The following is a 12,761-nucleotide window of genomic DNA, read 5'->3' on the forward strand; positions in this document are numbered from 1 at the left end:
GCCCGCCCCACCGCGCCCGCCCCGGCCCCTTGCAATGCCACCATCTCATGCTCCAAACAAAAAGCGTGTGTGTCGCATCTAGCTAGACAAAGGGGGATGCATGGATAGGATGCATCATGAATCGGGGGGAGGGGTATATTTTTCTTCTTCTTCTATGCAGTGACTGACACAAAGAAACCCACGTTCTTCTTTTTTTTTTTGGTCGTTGTTGTCGATCCATCCACGTCAATGCTGGCTGCCCGGTTCCCCCGTCCCAATGAGATGATGACGCATGTGCACGCGCGCGATGACTCGAAAGAAAGTGTCGGGCCGGAGAAGGAAGTAAGAGAGAGAGCATGAAGAATGTTATGTACGCCATGTCTGCGTCTTCGAGAAGCCGAAAAAGGATATCAGACGTATCGAGAGCCAACGAGAGGCTCCACGGACGAAAGGAGACGGTGGCAGCAGATGGGGGTCCAAGACTCCAAGACGAGGAAGGAGGAAACGCCAGCTCTCGAGTGCATCGCCTGGTGTGGGATGGTGTGGTGGTGTGTGGTAAGCTTTGGCAACTCGGCCCGTTCCACCACTCTAGCCTCATTCCGAAACAGGCTTATCGCAGCCAATGCGGCCAAGCAACTCTTTTCTGTCGCTGTGGCCAGGGATGCTGATGCCGCTAGCTCGCGGGGCGCTTCTCTTGTAGAGCCGCTCGCTCCTCCGCCGCGTCGGCGTGTTGAAGGCTAGCCCTTCGACCCCGACTTCTTGCTCGAGCGGCTTTTGGTCGGCGAGCGGTGCAATCTTAAGCGCCTCCTTGCCCGGCGGCTTCTCCTGGCGCCTCAGGTTGTCCTCGAGGTCGTCGGTGCCGTGCGGCCGGGTGCCGTCTTCCTCCTCGTCCTCGCCCTCGTCGTCTGACCGCGTGTCGTCCGCGCCTTGGCCCGCAAGAACCCTGTAGGCGACCTTGATGATCATGTAAAACCAGAGGATCGTGATGACTTGCAGTCCGCCGAGGAGCCCCAGGAATGACATGCGGATGCGGTCGTTGAAGCACACGACACCGCCCGGGTCGCGGAAGGGTTGCAGAATCTCTTTCATGATTTCCCCGCCACCATTCGCCGGGGTCGTTGGCGAATCACCAAGCAAAGAGCCCGACACCGAGTCGTAGCAGCCGTAGGGCATGACGACCGGGACGATGGTCCAAATCGAGTACATCACCATAATGTACAATACGTGCCGCGCAACGGTCCAAGAGATGATGAAGATGCCAAAGCCGACGTCGCAGGCCGTCTGGTATCCGAGGTACTTGAGAATCTTGGCCCCCTGCATTGACTCGTTAGCTCAACACGACGCGTTTATTTTGAGTTTCGGGCGTACCGAGAGGAAAATGTCGACAACGTCCATGAGGCACAAAATGACGTTGCCGACCTTGGTCTGGTAGTAGCTGTAGCTCGTGAAGATGAGCGCGCAGGTGATGATGTGGTGCGTAAACATTTGCCAGTGATCTTTCCGTCTCGCCTCCATGTTGATGACGAAGATTTGCTGCAGCCAAAAGGCGAACTGGACGAGGTAGTAGCGCTTCATGAGCCCGCTAACAGCATTGGTTGGGAAATTGGTCCAGATCTCCGTCAGGTTGAGCCAGTACGGCGAGTGATAGTATATGTACTGCACAACCATCGTCAGTCAAAAGAATCTCGACGATTGTGCTTTGCAGGAATTTTGCTCGACCCATTGGGAAACCTTACCATGCCCACGGCCCAGGAGAAGCTATAGTAGATCGCCAGCCAGCCCTGCTCGGCGAAGCGAACGCAGGCCTTTTTGCTGCGAATTCCCCCAAGACGCGCACACGGCTTGAGCACGTAGTCCATGGTGCCCGCCCTAAGCGCCGTAAAGGCGACGACCCAGAAAAAGACGAAGGGAAAATCGTCATACCCTTGGGTATATCTGTTGGTATTCTCGTCGTGGTAGGACAGGTCGAAGAATTTCCAGGTGCTCTGGCGGGCGCGAGGGAAGCAAAGGTGGGTGAGGCCGAGCAGGAGCAACAGGTTCATGGAAAGGCCTGCGGCGGGTGCAGGTTAGTAACAATGGCATTTTGGGGGGCATTGCTGCGGCGTACCAATCTGATGCTCCTCAATCCACTTGCAAAATGTGCCAGCTAAGCCCTCGTCCCTGGTGTTGACCCGGCGGCGTGCCTTGCGCGCCTTGACAACGTGGTCGTTGGCGTCGACGGCGACCCTGGCGACCAGGTTGTTCTTGTTGAGCAATTTGGGGGCCGAGGGCACGCTGGCCACGGGCGCGGGCCTCGAGTCTTGGTCGAGCATGAGGAATTTGGCCTCGGTGGCGGGCGAGGCGAGTTGGTGTTCCATTGTGTTGAGGTTGAGCAGAGACGCACGCGGCGCGAGCCAAGTGCAAACCGGGCGCAGGGAGGAGGCAACGTCGACTTCAAGGGGTCATTGAAATCAGCTTGAAGCTCGAGGAGGGTTGTGGCACAGCCAATTGGTGGTTTCGAAATGTGGTGGGCTTCGCGGTTTCAGTTGAAGGCGGTGTACCTGGCCTGTGGTGGAGGGCACAGCAGCTGGAGGGTAGGGTTGCGGAGTATGTGCACCGGGCCGCGGCCGAGGGAGCGACAATGGGCAACGGGACGGCAGAAGACGAAGAGAGCGAGCAGGGCGACGCCTGGTAAAGACAGATGGTGTTGTGGTGTTGTTGCGGGGAAGCTATTCCGGACTGCGGTAGACGCTCGAGCGCTGGCTGGCGGTGGAGCGAGAAAAGCACAGCACCGCCGCACCTCAGGGCCGCACGAAACTGGGCAAACCTGATACATCGCATGTAATGTGCTGCTGCAAGGGTTGGGCCCGCAGCACAGCGAATGAGGGCGGCGAGAAAGCCATCGTGCCGACTCGGTTTGGATGCAGAATCGGGGGCCTCGCAACAACTTGGTCCGTTTGTACCCAACCGCCACCGACCTGTGCTCCCAGCTACACTGTCACCATCGAGGTGCTTCTGCAGCCAACGAGACGAATAACATCAATCTACCTAGACAAATATCTATCCTACATCCAACGCGCAACCCTCGCGTTTCCTCCTGAGGGTATCAATGGGCAAAGAAATCGTAAACGAACGCCAGTCTCGTGACTCTGCAATCAATCTCAAACATCCGCCGGGACTTTTGCGTCCAACAATGCCAGGCCCTCTATCCAACCTGCCTGCGTCCCAATTTTTTGAACCTCTTCGATACCGAAAGAATGCAAATCATAACTCGTGAGCAACAGAAAAAAAAAAGACAAAAACGTGTGTGGTTGTGTGTGTGGGGTGGAAAGATAGTCGAGCGTTACGCAGCAGTGTACGCAGGGGGCGCATCCAATTCGTCTTCCATGCGCCTCTCCCAGAATGACCCAGCGTCACTGCTGCCCGTCGCGCGAGCCTCTCGTTCCTTTTCATCGCGCACTTTGCGCGCAATCTCAGTCGCCATCTTCATCATCCAAGCCTGTTCAAGAATGCTTCCCGACGCAGGCACGTCGCCGTATGGGAGCGCCGATCCCTGGAGACGGCCACTGGACGACGAGGGTGACGTGTACGAGTGGGCAAACGGCTTCTTGACATCGCGGATATGAGGGCGTACCGGAACGCTCGAGGTGGATGCGTGCTGGAGTGATGGACGAGACGCGGACTGCTCGGTTTCGGGGGTTGCTTGAACTTCTTGAAGCTTCGAGCTCGCAGAGATTGGCGCCTTTTCGATGCTGTTGCGCCTAGTCTGCGTGCCAGATTCGCGGGGCGGAGATTGAGGCGGCGTGACCAAATCTTCCTCCCGTTCCTCATGGATGACGGACGAGCTGACCGAGGGCTCGAGCGAAGACTCGGGCGCCTCGGAGGCTGTCGTACTCGCGTCGTCGGCAACCGTCTTGTCCTTGCGGAGATTGACAATCCTCCTCTTCCTCTTTCTCTGCGCATGTGCTCGCGATCTCCCAGCCCCCAATCCCAGACTGTTGTACGCCGAGTTGGAGCTTGAGTAGGTGGGTCTCGAAGAAATGCTACCGTCATCAGTGCCTTCTGAAACACTGCCAGCGCTTGGTGTCGTGTTTCCAGCAAAATGAACGCGTGACAAGGAGGACTGCGTGAGGGGCGAAATGTGCGGCGTGGACGGTTCTGCGCGTTCGGCTGAGCCAGCCCAAGCGCGGAAGACGGCATCGCGAATGGACGGAGTGAAGAGCGAGAGCGTTCGGTTGGAGTCGTTCAACGCGGCGAGCCGCAGGAGATTCTTTTGAGAAAACGATGCGTGAATCTCGGCTTCCGGGTCGAGGGACAAGTTTGAGATTTGGCTATCGTCCAACGGATTGCCGTAAGCATCGATGGGGTATTGCGGCGGACTGGCAAAGGGATCGACCGGTGCCGGAGTGCTTGTGCCGCTGTTGCTCTTGGTGTTGATGACCTTTTCGTCCATTTCTTGGTACTCTGGAGACCAAAGCCGCAACGACAGTCTGTGCAGAATCGCTGGGAGATCCTCCATGAACAGCACTCGCAGCTGCTTCTCGATTTCCTTTTGAAGATAATCTCTGACAAAAGGAATGGAGTCGAATGTGGACGAGACCTTGAGCGACTCGAGGGGGTCGTTCCGGAACACCAACGTGAGGCCCTTGTGCCGCGAAAAGACCAAGATAACAAAGCCCGACAACCGGATATCGGACAAGGTGATTTGGAGCGGAATCGTCAGCCCATCAGCGGCGGCGAGAGGCTGTGGTGACGCAAAAGAAGGCTTTGTCGACAGGTAGGTGTTGAGTGGATTGGCCTGCACGCGAGTCTTCAAGGTCAAAAAGGCGTCGCCCGAGTACGTCATTTTGAAGATGCCGCGAAAGCGGTCCTCGGCCAAGTCTCCAATCTCCAAAATCTCGAGTTCTGGCGGGACGGCGCCGAGATTGAGCTCGGTGACGATGATGTCGTCAACGATGATCGGCGGCTTCGGCGACTTGTTCAGCGCGGCTGTCAGCATCTCGCGGGCTCGAGACGTGTCCGCGATCAGCGGCGACCAGTTGAAGTTGAAGGCCATGGTGGTGTTCTCGCGGCGGTCGACGTTGGGCGTTGAAGCGCAGGGTCTGCAGACGAGACGAGTAGAGAGGTTGGGTGGATGGTGGTTATCTAGTGTGTCGCGTGCCGCATGCCGTGGTCATAGCTAGCAAGGCCGGGGGTCTGGATGCGAGTGGCTGGTGGTGGGCGGCAGTCGAGTGTTGTTGATGGCGGGATGACAGGAGTGCGAGAGAGGTGTGTTTGGTGTGACGAAAGACTGGGCGGACGATGTTTATGGTGGTGACGGAGTCTTGGTGCGGAGGCGTCGAGCAAGATTTGCAAACGGCTGGGTCGCTCGCTTGACGCGAGTGATCCCGCGCCGGGTGAAATGACTTCGGTTCCTTGCTGAGTCCAACAACACCGTTCACCTTGCGCCCCGTCTCCAGACCATCTGCCAGCACAGCGCCAGTGTGAAGTCATCCTGCCGCCGGCTTCAGTCCCATCCTCGGTCGCTTGAGACGGACCCATCAACCGGCGATCACTCCTTTGCCTTTGACAGGGCTACCTCCACCTCGAGCTCCTCCTCTCCGGGACCCAAGTTCTAGTCGCATGTCAAATGAAGGCTGCGGATCAACATGCCCGCACAGACACCTGCTCGACTCGACAACGGCGAACGGCCATGGCCCAGTCGGACCTCCTCGAATAATGTCCAATTCAAAGACAGACCCCACGCGTGGTTATCGACTGACGAGCAGGAAGCCTCCCGCGGTCATGCGCACACGACGGCCGCCTCTCACAGCCTCTGCCAATTCTTGTCTCGCCACGACCACGGGATACGGCGAGATCAATGTGGAGATGGACGTATTCTAGCAAGCCCCGACGGCCTCTGCGGTTGTTCGGGAGGAAGCGGGCTTGCTAGCGCTTACCGGAACTATTGGCAACCTACAATTCCTGGACTACCCGGCGACGCCTCGTCGTGTTTTTGCCGTGATTGTGCTAACTCGCCTGGTGCAGAGCGTCTTTTGAGTAAGTCATTGCTGAGTTGTGTCTGTTGTGGTGAATGGAGTCGAGTCAACTCTGAAATCATTCTCTAAAATCGCTCTCCTATCCTTGTCTCCAAACAGCCCTATACTATCCTACACCAAGAGCCGCCTCGCGTCACCATGCCAAAGAAACGTCGAAACCCCAAACAAAATCTGCAAAACTCGATCCCAGCCACCCATACCCTTTCTCCAGCAACACAGCAAGCAGCCTATCTGGCGCACCCTGGTACCTGGCATGCCCGCCCGCTCTCCCGCCCCGCCCCGCCGTCCGTCCCTCGGACACCGGCGCGGGTGGTTCCACGGGCCAACCGACGCGGACCCTGGACAACGCACAGGACGGGCAGCTACTACAGGGAACGAGCCGACGCGGACGAACGGACGAGCGTGGACGAGCGTGGACGAGCATGTGGTGTTGGCGAAGTGTTTGCTTGTCTGCCTTGCCATTTCGACCTGTCGGTGTCCGAGTGACGGGATGGGAGGGGACGAGACAGGACGGACGATTCTTCTCGCAGCTGCTCGTTGTCCGGGGCGAGGCGCAAAGAGATGCGGGGAAAGAGATGGGAGGAGGGCATTCATGGGGCTTGAGCTTATATTAGGTAGATAGGAGGAAGTGGTGGCAGGGCATGCATGAGTTGAGTTGGATGAGGGGTAGAAAGAATTAAAGAGAGGTACGTGGGTAGATAAAGTAGGCGGGCAAGTAGGTAAGTAGGTAGGTAGATTGGTTGGAGAATTGGTTTGGTAGATAGACGGGAATATAGGTTGGTAGGTAGGTAGGCAAGGGATAGATACATCCAACAAGCACCACTCACTCCTCGCGCCTGTCTGTCTCCGCTGGCACCTACCCACCACTACCGCCGCCCCCTCCTCCATCACGCCAAGCGCGCCTCTGCTCCATGCGCTGCTTTGTCGCTTCGACGACATGTTTCGGCAGGTTCGGCATGCGCAGCCCCTCGCGTGCCGTCTTGTCGTCGGCATCGTCTCCAGGCGGCTGGGCGGGGCTGTCATCCGCGCAGTCGGCCTGTCCCTCGACCGGCGCCTCCTCCTCTCCCTCGTCGTCCCGAGGAGGCGTGGTGGCTGCAATCTCGTAGCGCGTAGGCGGCAGGCCGACGGCGGGGCAAATGTCCGAGGGCAGATGCGTGCCCTGCGTGATGTGGAACGTGTTGCGGGCGTCGAGCTCGTCTGCTGGCGTCAGTACATGAAAGTCACGCGTCCAAGTGGATTAGAGAAGATGGCAACGCACCCTGATAAATCTTGTCCAGCTTCTTGGCCGCCTCGCGCGCAATGGCTTCCATCTTGCGCTCGACCTGGCGGCGCCGCTCCATCTCGGCGACGAGCCCGTCGTACGCGTCCAAGAAGCCGTCGTAAAACTCGCGCAGGCCTTCGAGCGCGAGCACGCCCTCTTCTATGCGCGACTTTTCCTCGCCCCATTTGGCCTGGAAGGCGCGGCACGCGTCCAGGTAGGTGGGGATTTCCTTGCTAGTGTCTTTGAGCAGCCTGTACACGGCGAGGAGAGCCGTGTAAAAGGATTGTAGCGAGTCGATGTGCGCCGACATGCCAGACGCCAGCGCTTCCATGTCGGACACTCGATCCCGTATCTCGGCCACGACGTCGTCGACTTCGGTTGCGTCGTTGGCTAGGACGGCGAGCATGTCGGCACGCTCGGCCTCGGTAAGAGGGGCAGCCGGGGGCGCGTCGGACTGCAGGCTGGCTACGTCGAGGGAGAGTTGGTGCAGGTTGACTTGGAGGTTTGGGTCCATGTCTGGCGGGAGGTCGGCGCCAGTGGGGATGGGCGATTCGGTCGAAGTTGCGCGCGTCGCGGCTTCATTGCCGCCTTCGGTGTGCTTGAGCGCCGTCACGCAGAGATCGTAATGGCTGACGAGGGACTGGAGGAGCGACGCAGTCTCTGTTGCGTGGGATTCGAGCGAGTGGAAGGATTCGGGGAGTGGAGAGGGAGCGTTGAGGACGGAGACCTCTGGACAGGCGGTCATGGCGTCTTGAAGCCGTCCGATGGAAGCATCAAATGCATCAATAGTATCGCCAAGCGCTGAATCGGCTTCATTTGTGCGATCGATGCATTGTCGAAGTGAGGCCTCGAGCTGGTCGACGTTGGACGAGTCTATAAAGTCAAAGAGGAACTTTTGAGGAGTTCCTGGGGTCTGAAGTTCGGGATGAATTAGGTTATCACGTAGAGTCTGTAAAGTGGAATGCAGACTATGTGAAGATTCGTCGAGGCTGTTAAGGAGGGCCTGTACGAGTCAGTTGACTGCGGAGCTGAGTTGGACGAATTCCAAAACACCTTGAATTCGGAGCTCCCCTCCAAGCCCACGAGCTCGATTCCGTAGCGCAGAGCCTTGAGCGTCTTGAGCTGCTCGTCTATGGCTTTGCGCAAAAAGGAGCTCTTGCTGCTGAGGACAGCGTCATCCTCGAGCAGCTGACGGGCCTGGGTGACGACCTCGTTTGCGCGCCAGACGTGGTGAATGGAGGAGAGGGCGCGCTTCGCGTTGACGAAATGAGTGACGAGCTGCTCAAGAGACGGCGGGCTCGCGTCTAGGCTGCCAGCGGAGGCAGCCGGCGACTGGGGCGATGCCATGATGGCGGCAAAGGCTACGGTGTCACATCAAGGAGGGAGGATGTGTCGGGATGGGTGGTGAGATGGGCGATGCATGGCGGGGTGTTGAGCAACGGGTGTGGTGTTGAGGTTGGCGGTCAGGTCAGCGGGCGGACTTGATAACGGCGGACCTACCCTGGCGCTGGCACGCGACCAACCATGGATGGCAGCACAAACAGCAAGTGGTGGACGCAGCTCAAAGTGTTTACCAACAGTTCAGTAGTATGATCATAAGAGATCTGGCGTGGATTGTGCCGGTTTCGGATTGTCTAAACCTCGTTGTATACAAGGTACCTAGCTATAGTGTAGATCCTCACCACGACTCAGATGAAAGCACCTAGCAGAGAAGCTGGCGGTCAGGTGTCCGGTGGCCATGGCGCGACAGTGGACCGGGCTTCTCCACTTGTTGGTGTATTATTAAAAAGCTGAAGGAGAAGCACAGAACCATCAGGGTGTTTGCCACGATCCAGACGTCGTGGGCTGCTTTGTCATTGAACAAAAGCCATCCTTGTCTGGTGACGAAGTGGATTGTCGACTGCCCGTGGCTCGTGCATCTTCCCCAGGAAAAGGAATCTTGGCTGGAGGGAATCTCGATGGGCATGCTGCTCCTCCCGCTGCTCGTCCGGGGCACAGGGAATGGACGCAAAGGCTGAAATTGGAAACGAAACAACAGCGGTGTCGGATGCGGGACGCGCAAAAAGTCTTGTGCTGGTTGCGATGGGCATGGATTCCGCTGCGATGGCGCACCCGCACGTGACGGCCAAAAGACGGCGCGGCGGGACCGGGACCCAAGCGGCGAGCACGCAATAAGCGTCAGGTCGCAGACTGAGGTGGACGTGAGCTGCCACCCAAAGACAAGACATTGCGCCACGCCCTCCCACAGGCTCATCATCACCACCACCTCTTCCTCCTCAACCCACTCGACGCCCTCGCGCCAACCTTGGCCCTCCCCCTCGCTCTCCTCAGCCGAAACCGTCCGCACCCTAGTCTCATTGCACCACCGTTGCGAATCACCCTGGCCCGTTGCCTCGCCGAGCTTCCATCAACACCCTGACCTCCGCATCTCGCACGCCATCGCCTCTGCCAATCTCGACACCCGACAGCGCATGGCCTGAACCACGGTCCACTCGAGTATTCCTACAAGACTGCTCATCCCCTGCTCTCGCTTCCCCGCCTCATCCTCCTCCACATCATGTCCGCCAACTCGCAACCGCCTTCGCTATTCCACGACCCTCACCACCACCGCCGGCGCCTGTCGCTGCGCCATCCTCCCCAGGCCATGGCCGACGTCAGCCTCGTCGATGCTGCCTTGGACTCGCCCAACGCCCACGACCATGACCACGACCACTCGCGTCCGCGGACCCGACATGCACAGGGCAGTCCCAAGGCCGACATCAAAGACGACGCCATTTCAATATCTTCGACAAGCAAGCAGGCCGTCCAGACCATCCAGCCTTTTCTGGCCCAACACGTTCCCAACCAGTATAACCCTCTCGGACCCCAGCCGCAACCACCATTTGCCATGGACCGCTCCACTGCAAAATCCAACACAAAGTACTGTTACAGACATAGACCTGATATAAAGTGCAGAAGACAGGCCAATGAGCCCTCCATGGAACAGCTCCAAAAGGTAAACCCGCCCATGCCCAACTGTGTTCCCTAGCTAACAGGACCAGGAACTCGCGAGCTTATCGCAGTCCGACCAGCAAGGCATCGCCCATGTGTGGTCTCTCTTTTCCGCCGCTCCGGCCAAACACCGACAGCTCATGCTCCAGGGCATCCTCGCCCAGTGCTGTTTTCCCCAACTCTCGTTCGTGGCCGCCTCGGTCCGTGACTTGATCAAGATCGATTTCGTCTCAGCCTTGCCCCCCGAACTCGCCTTCAAAATCTTGTGCTACCTCGACACCACTTCCCTCTGCAAAGCCTCCCAAGTTAGCCAACGCTGGAGGCAACTTGCCGATGACGATGTCGTGTGGCACAAAATGTGCGAGCAACACATTGATCGCAAGTGCACCAAGTGTGGCTGGGGACTCCCACTGCTAGAGGCCAAGAGATTGCGAACCGAAAAGAGACAAATGCAGCTGCGCGCCACTGGTCGGGGCTTGAACGAGTGGTCTCCCTCCATCAGCCCACTTCCAGCCGATAACGAAGCGAGCAGCGTCAGCCGAGCGCCCGAGGCCTCAAGCAGTCTGAAGCGCCGAGGTTCGGAAGAAGAAGCTGGATCTTCAAAGCGCCAGTGCCAGTCTGGACCCAGCGCAAATTCGCAAGATTCCTACTTTCAGCAGCGCACCAAGCGTCCGTGGAAGGAGGTCTACAAGGACCGCTTCAAAGTGGGGACCAACTGGAAGTATGGCCGCTGCACGACCAAAGTTCTACGCGGTCACACAAACGGCATCATGTGTTTGCAATTTGACGACAGTATCATTGCGACTGGTTCCTACGACGCTACCATCAAAATCTGGGACATTGAGTCGGGCAAGGAAATTCGAACTTTGACTGGACACACGGCCGGCGTTCGCTGCCTGCAATTCGAGGACAACCGTCTTTTTAGCGCTGGTCTCGATCGCACCGTCAAGCTGTGGAACTGGAAGACTGGAGAGCTATTGCGCACCTTGTCGGGGCACAGTGGCGGCATTGTCACGCTGCATTCGGCCAACAACATCCTTGCCACGGGTTCCATGGACCACACCATTCGCGTGTGGAACTTTCCGGACAAGGCCACCTTCAACCTGAAGGGGCACACTGACTGGGTCAATTCGGTTAGGATTGACCCTGCGTCGCGCACCATCTTCTCCGCCTCGGACGACTGCACCGCGCGTATTTGGGACCTCGACACTAAGCGCTGCCTCAAGGTTTTCAAGGGCCATGTCGGCCAAGTTCAGCAAGTCGTCTTGATGCCGCCCGAATTTGAGCTTGACGAGGAAGAAACGGACCCGCACTCGGATGTTGAGCAAGAGCCAGAGCCCGAGACCCCAGAAGACTTTTTCAGCGTCACCACTCCTCCGCACAGCAGCACGAGCGATGAAGCGCGACCTTTTTTCGCGGACCAGCCGCAACGGCCCCAACCGCCGCGCTACATGATAACCGGCGCCCTGGACGGCACCATCCGGCTATGGAGCGTCGCCACGGGCCGCTGCCTGCGCAAATTCTTCGGCCACGTCGAGGGCGTGTGGGCCGTCGCCGCCGACACGCTGCGCCTCGTCTCTGGCGCCGAAGACCGCATGGTCAAGGTGTGGGATCCGCGGACGGGCCAGCACGAGCGCACCTTCACCGGCCACCAAGGCCCCGTCACCTGCGTCGGCCTCAGCGACTCGCGCCTCGTCTCCGCCGGCGAGGACTGCGAGGTCCGCGTCATGAGCTTCGGCTGCGGCGCAGACCACTCGCCAAAGGCGCTGCAGGACGTCTCCGGCGGCAACGGTGGTCCGGTCGTCGAGGAAGCGGGCGTCGAGGAGTCGACAGACGATGACCAGGCTCCCACACCCACGCCTGCGCCTGCGGCGTGATTTTGATCTTTCGTGTATCTCTACTTGTTCTCTTTTGTCACATCACATAACCTCCCAGATTTTTAGCAGCACGGTGTTGAACGGACCTTTTTTTCTTTTCACGGCTTCAACGGACGGATGGACGGACGGACGGAGCGAGCGGATCACCACCTACTTGGCTTGGCACGGCATGGCATGGCATGGAATGGGATGTACGGCACTGGGTTATTATTGGGCACGGCTATGGCGAGATACGGTCTCTGTTTCCTGACCTTGGGTTTCTCCTTTTTTCATTCCTCTTGATTGCTTCCAACTCACCCCCAAAAAAAAGTATAGCGGTACTGTACTTTTTTTTTTCTCAAGCTAAAATACCCCCTCATCTCTTGTTTCCTTTTTTTCTTTTTTCTTTTTTCGTTGGTAGCTGGTCTGGTCTGGTCTGGTGTAGTGTAGCAAGCTGAAGCAAGGTTGTCGGTCATGGAGGTGTGAGCATGCTGTGGTGCTGTGTGGTAGCTACATAGCTAGCTACATCGGCTAGCGGGCTATAGGGTGAGGTGTTGCTGAATGAATGGCTGTGCTATTTTTCAACTTGGTTTGGTTTTGTGTGGTGGTGGTGAGGCAGGTGTGGCATTGCTTGCTTCACGTGCAGTGGTAAAAGTA

General features: G+C 58.0%; 4 protein-coding genes across 4 annotated transcripts; 1 reads left to right on the forward strand and 3 right to left on the reverse strand.

Moving 5' to 3' along the window:
- Positions 1 to 573: 573 nt before the first annotated feature.
- Positions 574 to 2,291, reverse strand: J3D65DRAFT_553202 (TLC domain-containing protein; the record flags this gene model as incomplete). The annotated part of the gene is made up of 4 exons (XM_066797118.1): positions 574 to 1,293; positions 1,348 to 1,635; positions 1,716 to 2,029; positions 2,087 to 2,291. 4 exons carry the CDS (start codon positions 2,289 to 2,291, stop codon positions 574 to 576), a joined length of 1,527 nt encoding a protein of 508 aa, XP_066655382.1.
- Positions 2,292 to 2,853: 562 nt separating this feature from the next.
- On the reverse strand, positions 2,854 to 5,343 carry J3D65DRAFT_624825 (mitochondrial distribution and morphology protein 34). Its single transcript, XM_066800292.1, has one exon. The coding sequence runs from the start codon at positions 5,012 to 5,014 to the stop codon at positions 3,302 to 3,304; it is 1,713 nt and encodes a 570-aa protein (XP_066655383.1). The 5' UTR covers positions 5,015 to 5,343; the 3' UTR covers positions 2,854 to 3,301.
- A 1,509-nt stretch (positions 5,344 to 6,852) lies between these two features.
- On the reverse strand, positions 6,853 to 8,604 carry J3D65DRAFT_603242 (kinase activator; the record flags this gene model as incomplete). Its single annotated transcript, XM_066798194.1, has 3 exons — positions 6,853 to 7,193; positions 7,255 to 8,260; positions 8,311 to 8,604. The coding sequence occupies 3 exons, from the start codon at positions 8,602 to 8,604 to the stop codon at positions 6,853 to 6,855; spliced, it is 1,641 nt and encodes a 546-aa protein (XP_066655384.1).
- Positions 8,605 to 9,712: 1,108 nt separating this feature from the next.
- On the forward strand, positions 9,713 to 12,272 carry J3D65DRAFT_371915 (sulfur metabolite repression control protein-like protein SconB). The gene is made up of 2 exons (XM_066795716.1): positions 9,713 to 10,252; positions 10,299 to 12,272. The coding sequence occupies exons 1-2, from the start codon at positions 9,815 to 9,817 to the stop codon at positions 12,123 to 12,125; spliced, it is 2,265 nt and encodes a 754-aa protein (XP_066655385.1). The 5' UTR covers positions 9,713 to 9,814; the 3' UTR covers positions 12,126 to 12,272.
- Positions 12,273 to 12,761: the final 489 nt, after the last annotated feature.

Source organism: Phyllosticta citribraziliensis (assembly GCF_038025025.1).
Source record: "Phyllosticta citribraziliensis strain CPC 17464 chromosome Unknown J3D65scaffold_6, whole genome shotgun sequence".
NCBI lineage: Eukaryota > Fungi > Ascomycota > Dothideomycetes > Botryosphaeriales > Phyllostictaceae > Phyllosticta > Phyllosticta citribraziliensis.

What these genes read in the sequence shown, in the direction of transcription:
- J3D65DRAFT_371915 (XM_066795716.1), top strand. Translation starts at nt 9,815, where the DNA reads ATGTCCGCCAACTCGCAACCGCCTTCGCTATTCCACGACCCTCACCAC. An exon ending in CCATGGAACAGCTCCAAAAG is followed by an intron (nt 10,253 to 10,298) that starts GTAAACCCGCCC and finishes TAACAGGACCAG; the next exon opens with GAACTCGCGAGCTTATCGCA.
- J3D65DRAFT_624825 (XM_066800292.1), bottom strand. Translation starts at nt 5,014, where the DNA reads ATGGCCTTCAACTTCAACTGGTCGCCGCTGATCGCGGACACGTCTCGA.